The 20,636-nt window shown below is 57.1% G+C and overlaps 7 protein-coding genes across 7 annotated transcripts; 4 read left to right on the top strand and 3 right to left on the bottom strand.

Moving 5' to 3' along the window:
* Window positions 1-15: 15 nt before the first annotated feature.
* D7B24_000162 (uncharacterized protein) lies at window positions 16-651 on the bottom strand (the record flags this gene model as incomplete). The annotated part of the gene is made up of 1 exon (XM_028634424.1): window positions 16-651. The coding sequence occupies one exon, from the start codon at window positions 649-651 to the stop codon at window positions 16-18; it is 636 nt and encodes a 211-aa protein (XP_028499464.1).
* Window positions 652-2,045: 1,394 nt separating this feature from the next.
* On the top strand, window positions 2,046-2,365 carry D7B24_000161 (uncharacterized protein; the record flags this gene model as incomplete). Its single annotated transcript, XM_028634423.1, has 3 exons — window positions 2,046-2,134; window positions 2,205-2,253; window positions 2,306-2,365. 3 exons carry the CDS (start codon window positions 2,046-2,048, stop codon window positions 2,363-2,365), a joined length of 198 nt encoding a protein of 65 aa, XP_028499463.1.
* Window positions 2,366-2,928: 563 nt separating this feature from the next.
* D7B24_000160 (uncharacterized protein) lies at window positions 2,929-3,483 on the bottom strand (the record flags this gene model as incomplete). Its single annotated transcript, XM_028634422.1, has 4 exons — window positions 2,929-3,045; window positions 3,110-3,313; window positions 3,372-3,385; window positions 3,441-3,483. The coding sequence occupies 4 exons, from the start codon at window positions 3,481-3,483 to the stop codon at window positions 2,929-2,931; spliced, it is 378 nt and encodes a 125-aa protein (XP_028499462.1).
* Window positions 3,484-4,603: 1,120 nt separating this feature from the next.
* D7B24_000159 (uncharacterized protein) lies at window positions 4,604-7,056 on the top strand (the record flags this gene model as incomplete). The annotated part of the gene is made up of 3 exons (XM_028634421.1): window positions 4,604-4,870; window positions 4,949-6,584; window positions 6,641-7,056. The coding sequence occupies 3 exons, from the start codon at window positions 4,604-4,606 to the stop codon at window positions 7,054-7,056; spliced, it is 2,319 nt and encodes a 772-aa protein (XP_028499461.1).
* Window positions 7,057-8,191: 1,135 nt separating this feature from the next.
* Window positions 8,192-9,520, top strand: D7B24_000158 (uncharacterized protein; the record flags this gene model as incomplete). Its single annotated transcript, XM_028634420.1, has 2 exons — window positions 8,192-8,788; window positions 8,861-9,520. The coding sequence occupies 2 exons, from the start codon at window positions 8,192-8,194 to the stop codon at window positions 9,518-9,520; spliced, it is 1,257 nt and encodes a 418-aa protein (XP_028499460.1).
* Window positions 9,521-9,846: 326 nt separating this feature from the next.
* D7B24_000157 (uncharacterized protein) lies at window positions 9,847-11,979 on the bottom strand (the record flags this gene model as incomplete). The annotated part of the gene is made up of 1 exon (XM_028634419.1): window positions 9,847-11,979. The coding sequence occupies one exon, from the start codon at window positions 11,977-11,979 to the stop codon at window positions 9,847-9,849; it is 2,133 nt and encodes a 710-aa protein (XP_028499459.1).
* Window positions 11,980-17,134: 5,155 nt separating this feature from the next.
* ACE1_1 (copper-binding transcription factor) lies at window positions 17,135-19,462 on the top strand (the record flags this gene model as incomplete). The annotated part of the gene is made up of 1 exon (XM_028634418.1): window positions 17,135-19,462. One exon carries the CDS (start codon window positions 17,135-17,137, stop codon window positions 19,460-19,462), a length of 2,328 nt encoding a protein of 775 aa, XP_028499458.1.
* Window positions 19,463-20,636: the final 1,174 nt, after the last annotated feature.

The following is a 20,636-nucleotide window of genomic DNA, read 5'->3' as shown; positions in this document are numbered from 1 at the left end:
GAATCAGAAAGTCAATCAGCCCTGGGCCTTCTCCTCGACTTTCTCCCCGACTTTCTCCTCGGGCTTCTCCTCTTCTGGCAAGACGCCATTCTTAGGCTCGCCATCGGCATCGAAACCAAGTGCTTCCAGTTCCCGTACAAGTTCGTTAATCTTGATGACCTTGGCGATCTGCTCCGGTAGCAGTGCCTCGCCGCCCTCCTTCTTGGTCTGCAACTCCTTTGCCTGTCGCAGCTTCTTTTTGAGTGCCCTCGCCTTCTTGGCACGTTCCACCTCAGGATCGACCTCATCGACGACTTCCTTCGGCGGTTCCGCGTTCTTCTTCTCGGTCACGCCGTCGTCGCCATCGTCGGCTTCCGCTTTGGCCTTCTTCCGTGCCTCGCGCCGCTTCGCATTCTTGGCGCTTGCGGCTGAGCCATCGGCCTTGTCATCGCTCAGACCGACGGTCCCCGGGACGCCGCGCGCGGCGCGAGCCTCGGCTGCCCGGCTCTTGTAGACCTCGACATCTTCGGTAGGGCGGAAACCGGGGCGGATCTTGATGGCCTTGCGGGTGCTGCCATCGGCACGCTGAGACTCGGGGATGAAGCGCTCGCCGCCCTTGTCGGTGATGATTCCGGCATTGCTGGGCTGGCCCTTTTTCTTCTCGCCAGCCATTTTCGGGTGTTCAGCTCGTAGATCAGGCTCGTATGTGTAAAATGAGAAACTAGACTTGGGAAGTAGTCGCGTGTTTGGTCGCGCCGATATGTTGGCGGGGATGGTAATCACAGTCGTAGAATCAAAATGAACCGGAGTCCACAGCGTTTGGATGGATTAAGGGTCGAGGCTCTGGGTAGGGAAGTTCAGCCGGGCTTCCGCAGCTTGAAGCCGGGCGTCGCAGAGCGAATTCTCGTTCGTTTTTGGCGGTGCGGAGGTTAGGCTTCGCTGTGCGAGTCGCATTTCGCAGCTGTTGCGCAAAGGAAAATGCCCCGCAGAGGACCATGCACAGACCAGTACGATTCCTCCCCGCTTTCCCGGCGTCTTTCATTAAGGTCTCGGATGGTCATGATCACGGCGTCTGGATTAATGCAGTTCTGGGAAAGTTTGATACAAATAGATGGGGGAAAGTACGTGTACTACTGAAAGTGCAAAGAAGTATTTCCAACATGGTGATCATGCCGGTCTGCTGCACTGTAACCTTCAACCAGGCAAGCTGGACAGTGTGGCTTGGGCGCCTTCCGGTCTGGGCGACAGACTTGGTGAGTGTATGCCATCAACGTATACAAGGCATCACTCTACCATGTACTCAACAAGCGACTTGGAAGTAAGCTGAAAGCCGAGTGAGTTTCCATATTTCACGCATGGGGTGATGGCACCGTGTGAGCAGACAGGCCTGCAACTGTTTGAGTGCTTAAATCCAAGAAACACGAAAACTATGGGTGAGAAAACCCCTGCTCGAAACGAAATAGGCATATCTAACTCGTAAGACAACGTGAAAACGGCAAGTCCTTTCAACAAGGTCAAGGTCGAGGCCAATACAGTCGCTGTTCGTGGGGTTCGCCTGTACTCCCACATTGAAGAGTGGATACCACCGGCCGACCAATGACCGTCCACCCAATTGGTCCCGGCAAGATTTCGGATCATCACGAATTTCGTCAGGAACGTCGACTTGGACCTCAGCTCACCCTTCAGCACCTGAACCGACCGCATCGCCGACACGTCCGACCCCCGACTACCCAGCCCGACACCCCATCGAACGCGCTTCGCCGCTCAACACTTTCAAAATGGTAGGCTTCAGGCACCGTTGCGACCCGTCCCCGTCTCTCAATTGCCAATCGGCTAATCGCGCACCCTTAACTACAGGCCGGCCTCACCAAGTCTCTCTACACGCAAGTCTAGCCTTACCCTTGAACTTTCGACGAGCAGCGACACGAGGGATGGATCCACAGAGATCATGGGTTGGATGAAGAAAGAACCTGGGAATCAGAGACTGCACGGGATGGAAGATACCCGACACGACTGAGCTTGGAGGGCTTGCTACATCGACACATTCACGGGCGCAATTGTACAGGATGCTGACTGAATTTTCCGGCAGTGCGTTCTTCAAGCAGAACTTCGCCATGCTCGGCTTCGTCTTCGGTGCCGGCTTTGCCTTCGAGATGTAGGCACAAACCCTCTACCTAGCCATCTGGCACGCATGACGGCAGTTCACGACGACTGACATTGTGTAGGGGCTTCAACTCGCTCACCAACAAGTACTGGGACCACCTCAACCGCGGTGTAAGATATCTCGAATCGACACACAGGTTACATATTTGCTAACCTATCGCAGCGCCAATGGAAGGACATTCGTGAGCGCTACGCTGAGGCCGCCGAGGATGACGAAGAGTAAAGGATTCCCAAACTGAACGATTGGACGCCCAGAGGAGACCTGACCATGAGATACGGGGACTACCTATGGACTGGCTGGAGGAAGTGTACCGATAAGGAGGGGTGTAGAACATAGAGCACGTTGCTGCATATCCATTCGGTTTCTTGCGCTTATTGCGTTGTTGGCACGATTGCTGTGTTGCATCTAATGGGTGTTGGTTCACTATCATCACTACGCAATTCTGGCGTCGTCCGCATAGTCAGTGACATGACCTCCAAATGTGCATGCGATGTCCCAAGCAGGTGTCCTAGTAGCCATTGTTCGGCCTTCGTTCACATGGACGGCATGAACAGCTTCAGCCCCCAGCCAGGGACCGTCGACACTTAAAGTACGTCAGACATATTCACTCGAATTGAGTAGCTTAAGAGGATTTTGAACTCTGTGCTCCTGAGTTGGCGTACGTTGTTTAAACTGGCGTAAGACTACAGCAAGCATCACTTGCATTCAAAGGCGAGGATGCGATTCAGTATCCGCACTACAATGACGCTTAGTCTGCCAGATGTCATTCGGCGCGAGACCCCAGCTTACGGCAGAGCAATAGCCTCGATCTCGACGTCAACGTTCTTGGGAAGCGTCTTAACAGCAACGCAGCTGCGGGCAGGCTTGTGGGAGAACCACTTCTCGTACTCGCCGTTCATTTCCTGGGTCGGTCAGTAATGGTGTCCGGGCAGTTGAACTTTCAGGTTGGGCTGTAAGGCTACATACAGCGAAGTTGTCCATGTCAGCAAGGAAGATGTTGACCTTGACGATCTTCTCGACGGACGAGCCAGCCTCCTCAACAATGGCCTTGAGGTTGAGGATGCACTGTCTCGTCTTCTCGGCGATGGTGCCCTCAACGAACTTGCCGTCGGCGGTCAGGGGGATAGAGCCGGACAGGTAGATGGCCGTGGGGGTCTTGACGGCCTGGGACTGCAAAACGTAATCAATATCAGGCACAGTGGTCATTGTAGAATGTATCGGAGCATACGTAAGGGCCCAGGGCTATCAGGATGTCAGCTCAGCTATTCACCGATCATGAGGTGGGCAACGGGCGTACGGAAGGGGGCGTCCTTCGTGTAGACATTAACGGCGCCAGACATTGTACTGTTCCGTCGTGAAATTCTTTGGCGATTGGCAATGAGTTGTAGGCTAGGCGTGAGGCGTCGAAGTGCTCGAGGCGTAGTATGGGTGAGAAGTGATCTGGTGAGGAATGAGGACATGGAGAAGATCAATTCCGGGTGAGGGGTCGTTTGCAATGGCGTCGCTAATAAGAACGTATCGCGGGGAGTAGAATGTCGGATGTGGATGATCCAATAGGTTGAGTGACCAGGAGGACAACCCCGCCGAGAGCCTCCGTTCATCGGCGGGCGGATATCCACGGCCCCAGGCGAATGACTCTCACGCGCAGCCTCACCGAAGAGCGCGATGCCTACACCGACTATGGTTCACCGACCCCCAATTCAAACAACAGATCGAGGCCCAACATAATCTTGAGCTCCAATCCGGCCTTGGCACCAGCTATTACAGCACTGGTTTCTATGCTTCACACACATTTAATTTCAATTTCAATTTCAATACCTGCAAGAAGAGGCGGTATTCTGGCATGGTCCCAACTGCAGTCCAGGTGTGTCCCAGTCGGCTTATCGCATCCCTTATCGAAAGTCCCGTGATCCCTCGACAACCCACTGAACTCAGCTAGGGAGGACCCCCTTGGCGCATCCTCCTGGTGGGTATCCCTGTTGATCCCCTGAAGCCAGTAGCAGGCCCGCGACGGGGCTAGACCAGCGAAGGACAAATCTTACACTCGGGTTCTCGACCAGCTAGAGGGTGCATCGAGGACCATCTCGAGCTCGTTGAGTCTGTTAGCACTTTTCTCCTCTTATTCACACCTCTGTGTGTTTTTCCAGTCACTCCTTTCGTATCGACGGAACGATCGCCATCATTCGACGGTGACGTTGGTCGACACGGTTCCACTTTACCAGTGTAGCCAAGCGCATCCATACAGTATGTCTAACCATTCCAGCCCATTGTATCTCCCCTGAATTTATTGGTGGGCCCGTGAAGCTACCTGTCCTTTGACAAGCTGGACCCAAGACGTTCGCGTTTACTTCAGCAGAGACGGGAGACTTTGTCCATCGCTGCTGCATCACCTTTCGTTCTGCAGCTGGACTGACACTCCTGCAGCTTCTTTTTTCTTTCTCTCTTTCTTCTCCATTCACCATGGCGTCGACGACTGCCACCCCGCAGGGCAGCGTCCGTCAGCGCAACCCGGCTTCGAAGAAGTCGCCTGTGGCCTCGGATAGCGAGCCTGAGGTCAAGGTCAAGGCCAAGGCCAAAGCCAAGTCTGTTGCGCGCTCCCTCAAGAAGCCCTCAGAGACCGAGTATGGTGTTGGACTTGCCATCACCACCCTTTTGGCATTCGTCACCAGATTCTGGGGCATCAGCCACCCGAACGAGGTAGTATTCGACGAGGTTCACTTCGGCAAGGTATGTTGGCGTGCCCTTCCGACACTTGCGTATTTTTCGTGTCGATGAGCCCTTTCTGACCAAAGCTCTGGTGATCAGTTTGCCTCTTACTACCTCGAGCGTACCTACTTCTTCGACGTGCACCCTCCCTTCGGAAAGCTCCTGTTTGCCTTTATGGGATGGCTTGTGGGATACGATGGTCACTTCCACTTTGACAACATCGGTGACTCGTACATCACCAACAAGATTCCCTACGTTGCCTTCCGAGCCCTTCCCGCTATCCTCGGCGCTCTCACTGTTACTGTGACCTACCTCATAATGTGGGAGTCTGGCTACAGTCTTCCTGCCTGTCTGCTCGCCGCCGGCCTTGTCCTTCTTGACAACGCTCACATCGGTCAGACCCGTCTCATTCTGCTCGACGCCACTCTCGTCTTCGCCATGGCCTGCAGCTTGCTCTGCTATATCAAATTCCACAAGCTGCGCCACGAGCCCTTCTCCCGCAAGTGGTGGAAGTGGCTTATCCTCACGGGCTTCGCGCTCTCGGCTGACATCTCTGTCAAGTACGTGGGTCTCTTCGCCTTTGTCACCATCGGCTCGGCGGTCGCCATTGACCTGTGGGAGCTTCTCGACGTCAAGAGGCCCGGCGGTGCGCTGAGCCTGCCCGACTTCACCAAGCACTTCCTCGCCCGTGCCTTTGGCCTCATCGTCATGCCCTTCCTCTTCTACCTCTTCTGGTTCCAGGTCCACTTTGCCATCCTCAACCGATCCGGCCCCGGTGACGACTTCATGTCGCCCGAGTTCCAGGAAACCCTCAGCGACAACGTCATGCTTGCCAACTCGCTGGAAATCAACTACTACGACTCGCTCACCATCCGCCACAAGGAGACAAAGACGTACCTGCACAGCCACCCTGACCGCTATCCTCTCAGGTACGACGACGGTCGTGTGTCGAGCCAGGGCCAGCAGATTACAGGCTATCCCTTTAACGACACGAACAACTACTGGCAGATCCTCCCCTTGGAGGGAGAAGAGACCGCTGGCCGTGTCGTCAGGAACCACGACCTCGTTCGTCTGCGGCACACGGTGACTGACATGATCCTGCTCTCGCACGATGTTGCGTCTCCCTCGTACCCCACCAATCAGGAGTTCACCGCCGTCACCGTCGAGGAGGCCCTCGGTGCCCGCGCCAAGGACACGGTCTTTGAGATCCGCATCGAGCACGGCAAGAAGAAGCAGTCGTTCAAGAGCGTGTCGGGCCACTTCAAGCTGATCCACAACCCCAGCAAGGTAGCCATGTGGACACACTCGAAGGCGCTGCCAGACTGGGGCCACAAACAGCAGGAGATCAACGGCAACAAGCAGCTCACGGCGGCGTCCAACGTCTGGTTCGTCGAGGACATCCCGTCGCTCCCCGAGGACGATGCGCGCCGTGCCAAGCCCGAGAAGAAGGTCAAGACGATGCCATTCCTCAAGAAGTGGTTCGAGCTGCAGCGCGCCATGTTCTGGCACAACAACCAGCTGACCAGCAGCCACCCGTACTCGAGCCACCCATACCAGTGGCCCTTCCTACTCCGCGGCGTGAGCTTCTGGACCAAGAACGACACGCGCCAGCAGATCTACTTCCTGGGCAACCCGGTGGGCTGGTGGATTGCCAGCAGTCTTCTCGCGGTGTTTGTCGGCATCATTGGCGCCGATCAGGTGTCTCTGCGCCGTGGCATCGACGCTCTGGACCGCCGTGAGTGACACACCTTCCGTCCCATGACATGACCGTCGTACTGACTGGATCTCTAGGCTCCCGCAACCGTCTCTACAACTCGACGGGCTTCTTCTTCCTCGCGTGGGCGACGCACTACTTCCCCTTCTACCTCATGGGCCGCCAGCTGTTCCTGCACCACTACCTGCCGGCACACCTGGCGTCGTGTCTCGTGGCCGGTGCCCTCCTCGAGTTCATCTTCCTGGCGGAGCCCGTCGGCGAGGACAAGAAGACGAAGAAGGTCGAGGACGCGCCGAAGCGACACCTCACGGCGCGTGAGCGTCTCGGCGGACAGAGCATGGCGGGCGCGTGGATCGCGGCCACCGTGGTACTCGCCCTCGCCGTCGCGGGCTGGTGGTTTTTCCTGCCCCTGACGTACGGCTACCCCGGCCTGTCGGTCGACCAGGTGGTGCGGCGCAAGTGGCTCGGCTACGACCTGCACTTTGCCAAATAAAGGGCGATTGTATCGTCACTCGAGGCCGACGCTATAGCGTCGGGGGTGGTCCTGAAGCAAGCCCTCTGTTGATGAAGCTGCTTTCATGGATCGCGCCAGAAGCCACGCAGTACACACGCGGTTGCGCAACAACTGTGTGCATCGCGAGGTGCCTCAGAGATGGGCTGGCTGGGTGTTACGAAGCCATAGATGGGTGAACGAGTGAAATAGATCGCCCTCATGGCCTCGCTATCTGGAGGAGGCCTTTTTCTCATGTAAGACTAGCTGAAAGAAAAAATGATGAACTTTGAAGAATGATGGAATCAATGAGTTAGCCGTGTTCGCATTGGTGATAGCATCTGCATCATGTGTCTCGCGCGCTGTGGAGGTTGATAGGCCAGTGGTGGGGGCATCTGTCCGTACAAGGGTCATGAATGTTTCGGGTTCGGTGGAGGGCGACGTTGAGGGTTTCCAGTGTCCGCCGCCGCACCTGGTACTCACCCCTAGCTACCTCCCTAGCTACCTAGGTAGGTAGCTACATGTACCTACCTTAGGTAAGGTACCTTCGGTACGTAACGGAAGGGTACCTTGCAGATGCAGTTGTCTTGCCTGTATCCCTTGGACCCCACCAAGGCGAAGAAAGCTTCCACCTGTGGCCAAGGCGGTGCTCGGCCTGCTCAACCTTGAACTATGGAAATCGTGTCACCATCTCTAGGTTTCGCATTGCCTCGCGCGTGCACATTGAACCCAACCGCCATCCCCTCTTACAGAGAGCGCCAACACGCAAGTCATGGATAATGCCAATTCGGAGAGCCTCTTCTGAACTCGACGATTTCGATCCCTTGTGGGGTGCTACCTGCTCTGGAAACCTAGACACCTCTACTGGCTAGAAGCTGTCGACACATTCACACGCTGCCCACACGCTGCCCACACGCTGCCCACGTCTCCTGCCAAGGGAGCGGCTCAACGCTCGGCAATTGAACGGTGGAGGAGGAAATCACCACCCTCGAGTCGCCCATCTCACCCTCACGTCGTCATTCTTTACAACCATCTTCCCTCTCCAGAACCGACCCTGACTCTGCTGGGGCTGTTGGCCTTGACTTGATTCTGCTCCCCGGCACAGTATTTTGGCCATTGGCCTCAACTACCACCCACCATGGGCAGCCGCCTCGCCGCCCGCCGCCTCCTCCGAAGCAATTCTGTCCGCCTGGGCCTCCTCCTCTTCGCCCTCGTCACCTTCTTCGATACGCTGCGCCTCCAGAACCGAATAGCCCGCCATGACCTCGTGCCGCACGCGTTCGACACCCCCCGCAAGCACGAACGTGTCTACATAGCCGCTCTGCACTACAACGACGCTCCCCTGCTTCGGCAGCAGTGGAATCCGGCTCTTCTTGCCCTCGTCGAACGCCTCGGTCGCGCCAACGTCTTCGTCAACGTTCATGAGAGCGGCAGCTGGGATGACACCAAGGCCGCCCTCGCCGAGCTCGACGCCGAGCTTGAGGTCCGCGGCGTGCCCAGAAGCGTCATCACCAGCAACGTCACGCACCAGGACGAGCTCGAGGCCAACAGGCCCGCTCAGGGGGCGGGCCTGCCCGAGGGTTGGATTGTGCCGTCCAAGGGAGCCAAGCCAGAGATGAGACGGATACCTTTCCTGGCCAACTTGAGAAACTCGGCGCTGCGCGACCTCGACGACCTCCACGAGAAGGGGTTCAAATTCGATAAGGTGCTGTTTCTGAACGATGTCTTGTTTACGGTCAGTTAACATGGTTCTCGCCCAAAAAAAAAAAAAAGCAGGCCAAGACAAGAAGTGTACTGACTGGAGCAGCCCGAAGACGCATTGACTCTGCTCGACACGAACCGCGGCGTCTACGCGGCCGCATGCTCGCTCGACTTTTCCGATCCCCCCTTGTTCTACGATACCTTTGCGCTGCGAGACGCCAACGGTCATGCCCACCTGACGCCGACGTGGCCATACTTCCGAGCGACGGCAAGCCGCAATGCGGTTCTAGCGCACGCCGACGCCGTGCCTGTGACGAGCTGCTGGAACGGCATCGTCGCCATGCCGGCGGCGCCCTTCACCTCCCCCATCGAGTCCAAACGGCTACGGTTCCGCGCTATTCCCGACTCCCTGGCGCAACTGCACCTCGAGGCTTCGGAGTGCTGCCTCATCCACGCCGACAATCCCCTTTCGGCGGACCTTGGCGTCTACCTGAACCCGAGGGTTCGGGTGGGCTACAACGTCATGGCGTATGCCGCTACGCACCCTGGGCCAGGCCGCAGCTGGCTCAGCGGCTGGGCAATCGGCCGCGGCCGGACTGTGAACCGCTTGTTGGGCTGGTTCACAAGCACGCGGTTCACAGACCGGCGGGTCGACGACAGGTTGGCGCAGTGGAAGGCCGAGGAGCAGGACCGTGACGAGCCAGGACGCGCGTGTTTGATTAACGAGGCTCATTTTCTGGCGCCGAATGGTTGGATGCATTTGTAGCGGCTGGCGCTCACGGTCCTCTTTCTTGCCTTTTGGGGTAGCTTTCTTGATTTCTTTTTTTTTTTTGTTAGATCAGATGGATGAAGGTGGTGAGAATGATACCCAGCGTGATGCGTATGCCATCTTGATCATGACTTATCGTATTGGTTTAGTGTTCTCTTGCTCATCCCTATATACCTTGACAACCAAAGACACACTTTGGTCGCAAGAATTTGCACTTGATATCATACGACCCCGCCGCCGAGCATCCTCTCCTCGCCGACGACTTGTACAAACCTCACCTTCCTCCACTCGCGCACCCCGGCTCTCCTCCTCTCGACCCTCGTCTACGCATGCTCCGCCTTCCGAATCCCCATCAACTCCAAAACCGCCCCCCTGCGTGCCAACTCGCCCCCCTCGCCCCGCGTCACCCTCCCCTCCTCGACAAGCCCGACAAACTCCTCGGCCCGGCCGGCACGGATCACATCCCCGAGGTCCGCGCACGCCGCCACCTCGTCCAGCCCGACAACCCGCCCCAGCCGCACGAGCAGCCTGTCGTCCAACCGGCCCGCCGCCCGCATCGCCGCCCGCGACGTCTTGCGCAGCTCCGCGGCGCAGCGTACCAGGGCCGTCCGTCCGGCGCCGGCGCTCGCGCGGTCGATGGCTTCGCGGAACGCGCTGGCCACGAGGGCGAGGGTGCCGCCGCCCAGGGCTGCGGGGTCCCAGTCTACGGAGAGGAAGGCTGTCAGCGCGGGGATCGAGGCCGAGGTGAAGCGTTCTCGGACGATGCAAATGTCCATCGTCGCCGTCGGCCCGCTGTCGTTGAGCTCTCTGCCGGGCAGAAAGGGGGCTGGGACTGTGCCGAGGAGGAGGGCGTGGAGGAGGGAGGTGTTGCAGGCGAGATGGGACTGGAGGGTTGTGAAGGAGGTGGAGGGGGGTAGGGAGAAGGTTTGCAGGAGGAGTGCGATTGACTCTTCTCGTAACGAGGAGAAAGGGGGTGCGACGGGGGTCGCTGGGGAGAGGGGGGCTGCTTGAGTTGCAGGACCGTGGCTTTGGGTAGGAATACTGAGGTTTCGTCTTTCGTGCTGCGATGTGCGCAGAGAGACGGTGATGGACTGCCCCTGCTTGGTGTACCCCTCGGCTTCACGCCAGGCGTTGACGCCGCTGTCTTCTGTGTGAGTCTCTGCTGTATCTTCGATCCAGGTACTGCCATCAGAATCGTCATCGGATGAAGAAGAGTCCCAGGCCGACTGTCCCAGTGGTGTAGGAGGCGTCGTCATGATGATCACATTCGACACACCCTCGGCGGGCACTGCCATTGTATTCTCCTCGTCAAACCACCAGCTGTCGCTGCGCGTCATGTCATGTTCACGTTCCACATCTCGGTGCTCTCTGTCGCTGCGCTCACGCTCGTCAGTCTCGACCCGTAGCTCGCCTTCACTCTCGGGGCCTACCTTGCGATTCTCAACGCAAACGACTCGGCCTCGAGCGGGATGGCCCGCTGTCACAGGAATCTCCTGTCCTAGGGTCGCATTTTGGCGAACGAGCCTCGGAATGCCATGTGTGATTTCGACAACGTTGGCACGCGTGACCAGAGCGGATGCTAGCGGGAGTACCTGGCCGTCACCGGCGTCATCGCCAACGATGGTCCCATTCGAGATAACACGGGGAAGGCTAGGTGAATAGGAATCATGTTCGTCGTTCCACTCATGACTGTCTACATCCCTGGAGGCCATGTCTTCATAGAAGTAGTCATCCTCTTCTGCCGATTCGTCATCGCCAAAGTCGTACACCGGCTCTCGGTAAAGGGTTGCAAACCTGGACAACGTACTGGTGGCAGACAATTTGTTCTCAAGAGAGTTGCCGCACAGCTCGGGATACAGGTGCGATATCCCCATCCGCTTCCGTCTCGGCTTCCAGCGCCGCACGTCTTCATCAGCATCTACTGACATGGAGGCCCGACTCCGTAAGCTCTCCTCTTCGGCAATACCCATACCTGCAGCTGGTGGTGAGACCAGGTCGGCTGCGAGGGACACTTCCAGCTCCGTGCCAGCGAGCATGTCCCTCAGCGGCTCGAACCGCAGCCTTGGCAGCGCAGGCGATGGCTTTTCCAGCGGCGTGGCAGGTCGAGACAGCGCCTCTACTCGTGCTGCGTCCCTTGCTGCGAGGACTCGGGACAGCGTCTCCTGTCCAGGAGACGCCAGCCATCGCAGGACCTCGTCTTCCCCTTGTGTTCGTGGGCTGCGCACAAAGTGGCCCACAGCGTCAGTCGGGGTCGTAACGAGTGTCTCTGGGCTGCGACTTTCAAGACAGGTCGGTACTTCTCTCAAGCCATGTGTGTAGTATGCATCGAAGGAAGAGGCAGCTATAGTGCTGGTTATGCCATCGACAGTAGCATTCAGGGTCGGTCTGGGCTGTGGAGAGAACCTGTTGGTTTGGAGCGGCGCCGCGCGCTTCGGGGAGATCCAGGGAAACGGCATTCTGTCTCGTCTCTGACGGTGTGCAATGAAGTGGCTGGGATTGTTCAGAGTCGTGTAGATAACTGCACTTGCCCCTCATCGCAGAGAGATCGTTCTGCACTTATCGGCATGGCGAGAGGCGTCTTTCAATTCCCATGTTCACGACGAAGGGCGCTATCAAGCCGTTGGTTTGTCTCAGTGTTGGGACTTGGTCGGGTCAGTCTCGTTGTCCACAAAGGGGTTCCTGGTGTGGAATTATGGGTGAACAAACATGCCTTTACACGTGGATAGACATAGGGGAGATGTTTGACACAGCAGTCGTAGTCACGACAGGACTGCAGCATACAAGTCGTGTCTTGGGAACCGAAACTATCACTTGCGAGACGTTCTGGAGAGTCCTTGTGGGCACCAGAGGCCGTCCAGGCTGTCCTTGGTGCGTTTATCCGATAAAACGTGATGAGCTATCCGTTGGCCATCTCACCAGCCTAACAACACCTGACCGTTTCCAGGGAGAGGTGGCAGTGCGGATGTGTCCGTCTGCAATACCGCTCATCCTGCGCGTGGCACACTTGATATGCCAGGCGTAGAACAGACAGTTCAAGACCTACGGTTAAGCCAAACAGACACCTGAGATGCATCATTTCAGTGAGTGGCTGAATATCTTGTTCAAAAGCCTAAGATGATGGACTTTCTTTGACCTCTTGCAGGCCAGAGTGGCATGCATGTAGCAGCAGCCTCTTCTCCGGAGCGAACAAAGACAACATGGGTCATTGTAGTCATATTTCTCTGGCCATGTTCAATCTGCCTGCAGAAGAAGCTGGATCAGAAACCAAGAGAATTTTGTTCTGACACGTTACTGCCGCCTTTGAGCCAGTCAGAAAACCACTCAAATATTTACGATCCTGTAATGATACATGGCTAAGGTAGGTTGACTCCTCTTTCGCTTCAGTCTGAACAACAGCTGAAAAATGTGCCTGAGACGAACCTACATTTTTCGCAGATGCAAGCATCACGAATGTTGGCTGTACGAATGCGCCGACTTCAAGACGAAGACTAATATGATCCGCTACCTTCTTTTGTCCAAGGTGCGATACTTGATATGCGGCAACCTGCCTCAGATTGACTACGAAGTATGGGATGCAAAGTGCTCCAAATGTTGGACTGCACTCGTGGATAATGTCGGAAACCGCCACAGCTCAGAAGAGACAATTGGTGCTGGAGAATCAGACTCGGAAAGGCTCCTCAAGGAGCAGGTTCTTGACCACAGAACATGGTAGGTCAAGCCTCACACTCTCGGGATGGCTATTCGCTCAAGCAGGCACGGACAGCTTGTTTGAGTCCCTGGAGTTGACCAGGACGACGTTGACGATCCGGAATTGCTCGCCAGCGGCGGCCATCTGGTCTAGCCAGACGCCGTCCAGCCGATCATCGCCCGTTGATGGCTCTCAAAGTAGTTATTCGACCGGCCAATTACCGCACAGCCAGAAATCGCCGACTGCGAAATCGCTCGAGCTAAACGCACCCGACGAACCAAGTGCTGATTGTCGCGAGTCTGACGGAACTCGTCGACAACCTGGCCGGAATCAAACATCGCGCGCAAGCATACAGCCAATACTAGACAGGCCGACATATGGCCAGACGGATCAACACACGCAGACTAGGTCGCCCAAGCTCCAGGCCCGGGGCGATAACATAGCACGCGCACAGGAGGCGGCCACAAGACCTGGAAGACTGCACATCAATAGCCAAATGCAGACACTACAGGGAGATATCGGGATGGAGTCGGGGATGACTCTGTCCCGGTTCCTGGATGAGGTAGAGCTCCTGTGGATGAAAGCTGGCCCAGAAACCTGAATGGGCCCAGGAGAGTGGGGGCGGTTGCTCTCTTCAGCGGATGAACCTTTCTCGCCGGTCTTCGTTGGGCCGGACCAGAGGACATTTGTACCGTATAAGCAGGACATTACGGTCAGGAGGACGTCATGGATAGCGCTGTGAGCTGTACGATTGAACATGGATGAAAGCACAGCGAACTGTTTGCGAGTTGAGGGCCAGCACCGGTTGGGAGGCCCGGTCGTATCGGCATGGTTCGGACTCGGTGACGGATGTGGAGGGGCCAGGTGATCTACTGATGTGACGGGGGTCAATTTGGCGCAGACCGCGTAGGGACATACGTGTCCGCCAAGGTCAGTGAAAATGTTGGTGCCTTGGGGTTACACTACTGCAGCATTTACGCTTGCAATTGCTGCGAGGCGTTTTGTTTGGCGACCGAGCGATTTGGCCTGATCGACGGCGAGCGGAGTTCCTGGCAGGCTGCCCGATTTCCGCTGAGTTGATTCGTCACAAGGTGGTCGTAGGGCTGACAGGGGTTGACGAGCCCAGCTGAAGAGAAAGCAAACAAAGCAAGACGGAGTGCGGGCGCATACGTGTCGTCTGTCGTTTTCGTTCACTGGCCTTTGGGGGCTTCGTAGACCCTCCTCGAACTCGCTCTGTCAACCTGTGAGCCATACATCGATCAACATGGGCAAGGCTTCTTCAGTATGATCCTCTCACGCAGCGACTTGGCAGGTGACGAGCAGCTGGCCCCAAACCCTGGTCCATAGTTCCTAGGTCTTCCACGTATCTCCATAGTCTTGGCAGCCCTATGCGTGGAGCGCAGCAGCGTGCGAGTGGGGGGTAGGACAACCTCACAACCTCACAATCAACCACTAGAAACTGCATCAGTAAGTGAACCAGCGACTCATATTTGGTGGCCAGCAAGAACACCATGTCTCATCGAGGTGATGCCGCGGACAGCAGTGTGGCCCTGGGCGTTCTGTGCAAGATCGGGCCCCACCCGGCGGGACTGTTGAGTGCCGCGACTGGGTGACTGACGAGAACAATTGGCAAGCAAGCAAATCAATACCAGCATGAACCTGCATGGGAGCTCCAGTCCTTGTTTTGGAGGGGTGGCCTCGCCCCCGGCAGGGTTGGAGAGAACGGTGTCATCCGGCCAGTTTGGCCTCAGACTAGGATGAGGAACGTGGAGCAATAGTGTGCATGTATGTTCTCCTGTGGTGGATGTTGAACCTGCGGTGGCGCATGGGTGAGTGATGGGGGATTGTGACGAATAACCAGAGCGTATTCGCCCAACGATTCAATCTCGCCTAGTCGCCAGCAACCATGGACAGCTTCGTCGGAGACTGTCCAGCCGGCGAAACTTGCAGAACGAGGGCGCGGCCATGCAGGACCGCAGGACTCTAGGACCGCAGGACTCGAGGGACCGAATAGCAGGTCGAGAATGAGCTGACTTCGAAGGCAGTGTATGTCAAGCGAATGCTCCAGGGGCAGGCGACTTGGGGATGGTTTGTTGGCAGGGCTGACCGTTGGCCTCCGTCGGAGTACCTACGCAGGGGTCATTTGGTCCTGTGGATTGGACCGTGGGCCCGGTGGAAGCGGGCGTCGGTGATAGGTTCAATGTCACCGCTGTCGAATGGTGCACATCTGAACCATTCTCCTGGCGTTCTGGTGGTGCATGTTTCGTGTGAGCATGACGAGGACGTGGTGGTTCCTTCATAGCTGGCCACCGCCGAAACAGATGGATTTATGCTCTGTCCCTGTGTCTCTCGGTTTCTCTTGATGGCCACCGCCGTGCGCATGTCCTGCATCAGGACATCGGATGGCGGATGAATTGAATGGGGAGTGGGTTGACGCGGGACGAAGGAAAAAAGAGACTTGACCCAAAAAGAGCGTCGGTAAAGGGACGGCCAAGCGTTGTCACCAGGAACAGGCGCTCAGTGGCTCGAGGAGCGAGGCGCATTACTCGTCGCCGGAGCTTGCACCCAGCCGTTGGGGGCGGTGCCCAGCAGATGACATCGATAGCCCGCTGTTAGGGACGCTGCGGTGTTGACAGCCGGCCAGACTAACAGGAAGATCCAGGGGGCATCCACTTGATGGGCTGACTGATGCTCCTCCACTCCCCTACCAGAGGCTACTTTCGCTGTACCATGTATGGTACCAAGGGCACTGAAGCGTCCCCCCCCCCCGAGCGGATCATTAGTGTCTGATCCTCTGAGCACGCTCCGCCTCCCTGGCCTGCAGGGTCTGCCTCTGATTGGATTGGGTGGGGCCTGGTTTAGGCAGCAGCCTCCCCCCTCCCATCAATTCCGGCGTCCTCAGTCTGCCACGACCGGATGCTTTTCTAAGCAAACGACCTCACCTCGTCTGCCTCCCCCCCCCCCCCCCTTCGGCCCAATTCCAACCCCCAACGTCCCTCGACCTGAACCCCGAGATCTTCTTGTTCGTCCCTGGTTTCTCGCTTCTTCCTCACTCCGCCTACTTCCGCAAACCCCGTCAGGACAACTTGTTTCTTCTCTGCTACCATCACCCAGCAACTGAAAGAGCGTGAAGAGACACGTCGTCCTCAAGAACATCTTTATCCGTGATTGCACCCGCCCCCCCTTGTCTTGTCGACTCGAGCATCGCGCAGCATCGCAGAGCATCATATCCTCCATTCATTCCGCCCACTTCCATCCGCATCTTCGCTTTTCGCCAGCGCGTCTTACGCCAGCCAGCACGTCACGCAACTCAACGCAAACTAGGTAGCAAAGGCGCAACTTCGGGCGCCATTTTCCCACTTGTCGCTGGCTGTTGCTCCTTTGCTCCTGGGCAAGTCCTCCTCTGGCCCCTCCCCGCCCTCCAGGCACACCATTTTGGCATCGACATATATCCGCCTTCTCGCGTCTCTCTCCATCCTCTCTCTTCCAATCGTGCACTTTCCCCGGCTGTCCATCAACATCGACGACGCCCTTGCTGTCGAGTGCCTCGCCGTTCGATCACGTCTGCGAATCGACCGTGAGTGACGCTCGCCCCTTCTCCTCTTCCTCCCCTCCTCCTCTTCCTCTCTGCCTCGCCCCTCAACCCGTTCCCCCACGTCTGTCGCCGCCCTCGCCGAACTCTCCCGTTCCTCACTCCTTCATCCACCAATACACTCTCTACCCTCTCTGCCAAGTCTAGGACTACCGCACGCACCCATCCGGCGCGTGGGTTCCCCAGACTTCTCAGGCAGTGACTCACTTCCCGACACCTTCCTTCGCCTCACTCGCCGGTAGCCCCTTCCAGTCCCTTGACTAACCCTGGTGGTGATACCAGAGCTGGCCATCGCCCGCCAGTACCCACTCCCCCTTCCGACACTTTCGTCATGTCGTGCCAGAACCCTCGCCGCCGGTCCCCTGTGACCCGCGTCGGCGACGCTTCCAGCAATGGCCTCACCAGCCTTAAGACCAACATGACCCTGCGCAAGGGTGCCACCTTCCACTCGCCCACCTCTCTCGACTCTTCATCCATCGACGCCTTCATCCCCCCAGCTCTTGGTCGGTCGCAGACCAACCTTGAAGACGTTGTCGGCGCCCACGTCCGCCGCATGGAGATGATCGTCAGCGGTATCGAGACATCACTCAATCTGAATGATACCCCAAGGCCCGCCTCCAAGCCTTCGCGTGACGAGTGCCTGCCTCGCACAAACGGCTTCCTCGGCCGCCCTACTGTCGACCCCGCCATGGCAAAAGACACCAAGACCAGTGGGGAGCGCCGCGTCCTGCGCCCAAGACATCGTCGCTCATCGGAGCAGCACGCTTCAGACAGCGGTCTCGGCACCTCTCTGGCCTCTTCCGTCGAGAAGCAAGCCCCCAGCATCACCTCCAAGACCAGCAAGGCATCCGCCATTACGCGCTCGGCTGCCGCTCCGTCCAACACCATGACCAAGGTCTCTGGTCTGAGCTCCAAGGCGGTCAGCCGTGTTCACGAACACGTTCTTCGCCCCCTTCGTGCCAAGCCCGAGCTGAAGGACTTTGAGCCCATCGTCCTGGACATTCCCAGGCGCATTCGTGACAAGGAAATCATCTGCCTCAGGGATCTTGAGAAGACTTTGATCTTCATGGCACCGGTAAGTCAACTCTTGTATCAACGCAGCGTTTGGGGAGATACTTATCGGTCGTTGATGAAGGAGAGGGCCAAGACCGCCGCCTTGTACCTCGATTTCTGCCTGACGTCTATTCGATGCATTCAAGCCACCGTCGAATATCTCAGCGACCGCGAACAAACTCGACCGGCCGACCGACCATACACTAACGGATACTTCATCGATCTCGTCGAACAGATTCGCCAATACGCCGGACAACTTGCCACTGCCAAGGAAGCCGGAGTGGAGGGGCGTGAGATGGACGTCGACCCCACCGACGAGGTCAAGCTGTTCGGTGGCATCTCGCAGAACGGCCGCCCCGCCGAGCTTGTCCGCGTCAGGAAGGACGGTCAAGCCATCTCCATGGCCACCGGCCTCCCCGTTGACATGGATGAGGACGGCAAGGATTTCCCCAGACTGAAGCGCTCCCTGAGCCAGCAGCTGGCGGACGACGAAGAGATCATGCGGTCCATGGCTCGTAGGAAGAAGAACGCTACGCCGGAGGAGCTCGCTCCCAAGAAATGCCGTGAGCCTGGCTGCAACAAGGAGTTCAAGCGTCCCTGTGACCTGACCAAGCACGAGAAGACCCATTCTCGTCCCTGGAAGTGCCCCGTCAAGACCTGCAAGTACCACGAGTATGGCTGGCCCACCGAGAAGGAGATGGACCGCCATCACAACGACAAGCACTCCTCAGCGCCCCCCATGCACGAGTGCCTATTCAAGCCTTGCCCTTACAAGTCGAAGCGCGAGTCAAACTGCAAGCAGCACATGGAGAAGGCCCACGGATGGCAGTACGTCCGCACCAAGACCAACGGCGGCAAGAAGGCGCCCAGCGTTGCTGGAAGCTCGGCACAGCCGACCCCTCAGCTCGGCAACATGGCAACGCCCTCGAGCAGCCACAGCATTGCTACGCCGCCCGAGGAGAGCACCAGCCTCTTCCCGCCTTTCAACCACGACGACTTCCCTCACTACGTCCCGGCCGAGGAGTTTGCTGACACCTGCCTCGGACCCATGGGACAGCCGCCCATGACGCTCGAGGGTATCGACTTCAACGACCTCGGCGTGTCTCCCACTGACTACAACACCCCTTCTACCGACACATCCTACCCATACACCTCCTACCAGGATGGACCCGAGTTTGTCATCAACAACGATGACATTTACGGCGCCCATGTCCAGATCCCGACGCCCACGTGGCCTGAAAAGATGATGGCCGGCATGCAGAACTACGTCCCAGTGTCTGCTTGCGAACCTCAGATGATGCCCGAACAGCTCGCCCCACACATCTCCCCGATAGGTCAAGGGAATGCCATGCTCTTCACGCCCAACTCGTTGGCCGAGGTCGACGAAGGCTTTGATGATTTTGGCGGTTGTGGTGACGATTTCACCTTGTTCCCCGTCAACGGGCTCGACAAGGACGCACAGTTCCAGACTCTCTTTGGCAGCGAGATGCCCAGCAGCGGCCTCGGCTTGTCTCAGGGCGCCTCCCAGGACTTCTTTGGGAACGGCATGGACTGGTCCAGCATGGACTACCACACCTACTCCCAGCAGCCCCAGCACCAGCAGTAGAGTCGTGTTGTGATACTTCACGGACTGGTTGGTATGGGATGGCGTGTTTCTTTTACGTTCTCTCCAGAGATTGCCGATACGATGACTTTCGATTTGGCTCATGATGTTACGATGAAGACTTGTTTGACAATGGTGTCAAACGCACAAGGAGTGTTTTGCTTTTGTTTCCTTGGCTTGCTGTATATTTACACTCTTCTCCATTTGACCTCTTTCTTTGACGATGTCTCAGCTCAAGAAAACCAGTTGCTCGAGGAGATAGCCCAATGTGGCAAGATGGCGAGAGAAGGGGGACCGGAGAGTCAGAGCGAGCCAACCAATCAGTCAACAGGACGTCGGACATGTTGCTTCCCCCTGTCTGGATATTTGTCGATAGCTTGGAAGGATTTGGTCGATTTGCTGTGCCTTGAAATGGCTCTTGGGATCTGGTAATGGCACGAAGCCACAGAGAATGCAGACCCTCTCACTTGACCCCCCATCAAAGTGCCATCCTGCTGCTTCTTGTGTTGCTGTGCATTGAACCCGTGCTATGCGTTACAGTAAAGGTATTGAGAAGAGCATGCGCTTTGGTCGAGCACGGCCGGCTGACCGATGAGAGGCGAGTCGATGCCTCGCGGAGGTCGTATGGGAAGGGAAGCCCCCGAACCTAAGATTTGACGTGGTAAGGAGGATAACAGAAACTCAGAATTCCACCAAAAAAAAAAACTTAGGTAGCACAATACAACAGAATTAGATAGACCTTCTTCCGACCAAGATGACTTGCGTGAAGTGACACACGGTTGTCCGTTTTCGCCTTGCATGGATGAACGTGCATGGATGGATTGTGAGGGGCAGCTGCATGAGGCCGCCCGCCAGCTGGCAGCTTCCACTCCACAATTGCATCAGGGAGAAAAACCTGAGCTGCAGCAATTTCCTACTCTTTCCCCCCTTCACACTCATCACCGTCACAACTCTGCCAAAGACCGAAAACCACACCTCGCCTCGCCAGCGGCTTCTCGCTTCCTTTCGCCAGCGAGGAGCCCCGTCTGGCCGCCCCCAAACAGGTAAGCCCCTTTTCTCTATCTGATTTCATTCTTCCTACTGCTTTTCCCCCCTGTCCCTCCCAAACAGGAGGAGTAAACAAAACAAAACAATGGCCTACATGATGAGATTCGCATCAACCCCCTCAAAATCATAG

This window comes from Verticillium nonalfalfae (assembly GCF_003724135.2).
Source record: "Verticillium nonalfalfae strain VnAa140/NRRL 66861 chromosome Unknown scaffold_1, whole genome shotgun sequence".
In the NCBI taxonomy this organism is placed as follows: domain Eukaryota; kingdom Fungi; phylum Ascomycota; class Sordariomycetes; order Glomerellales; family Plectosphaerellaceae; genus Verticillium; species Verticillium nonalfalfae.
The sequence above is the reverse complement of the archived record's forward strand: the minus strand, read 5'-3'. Positions and strand labels throughout refer to the sequence as shown.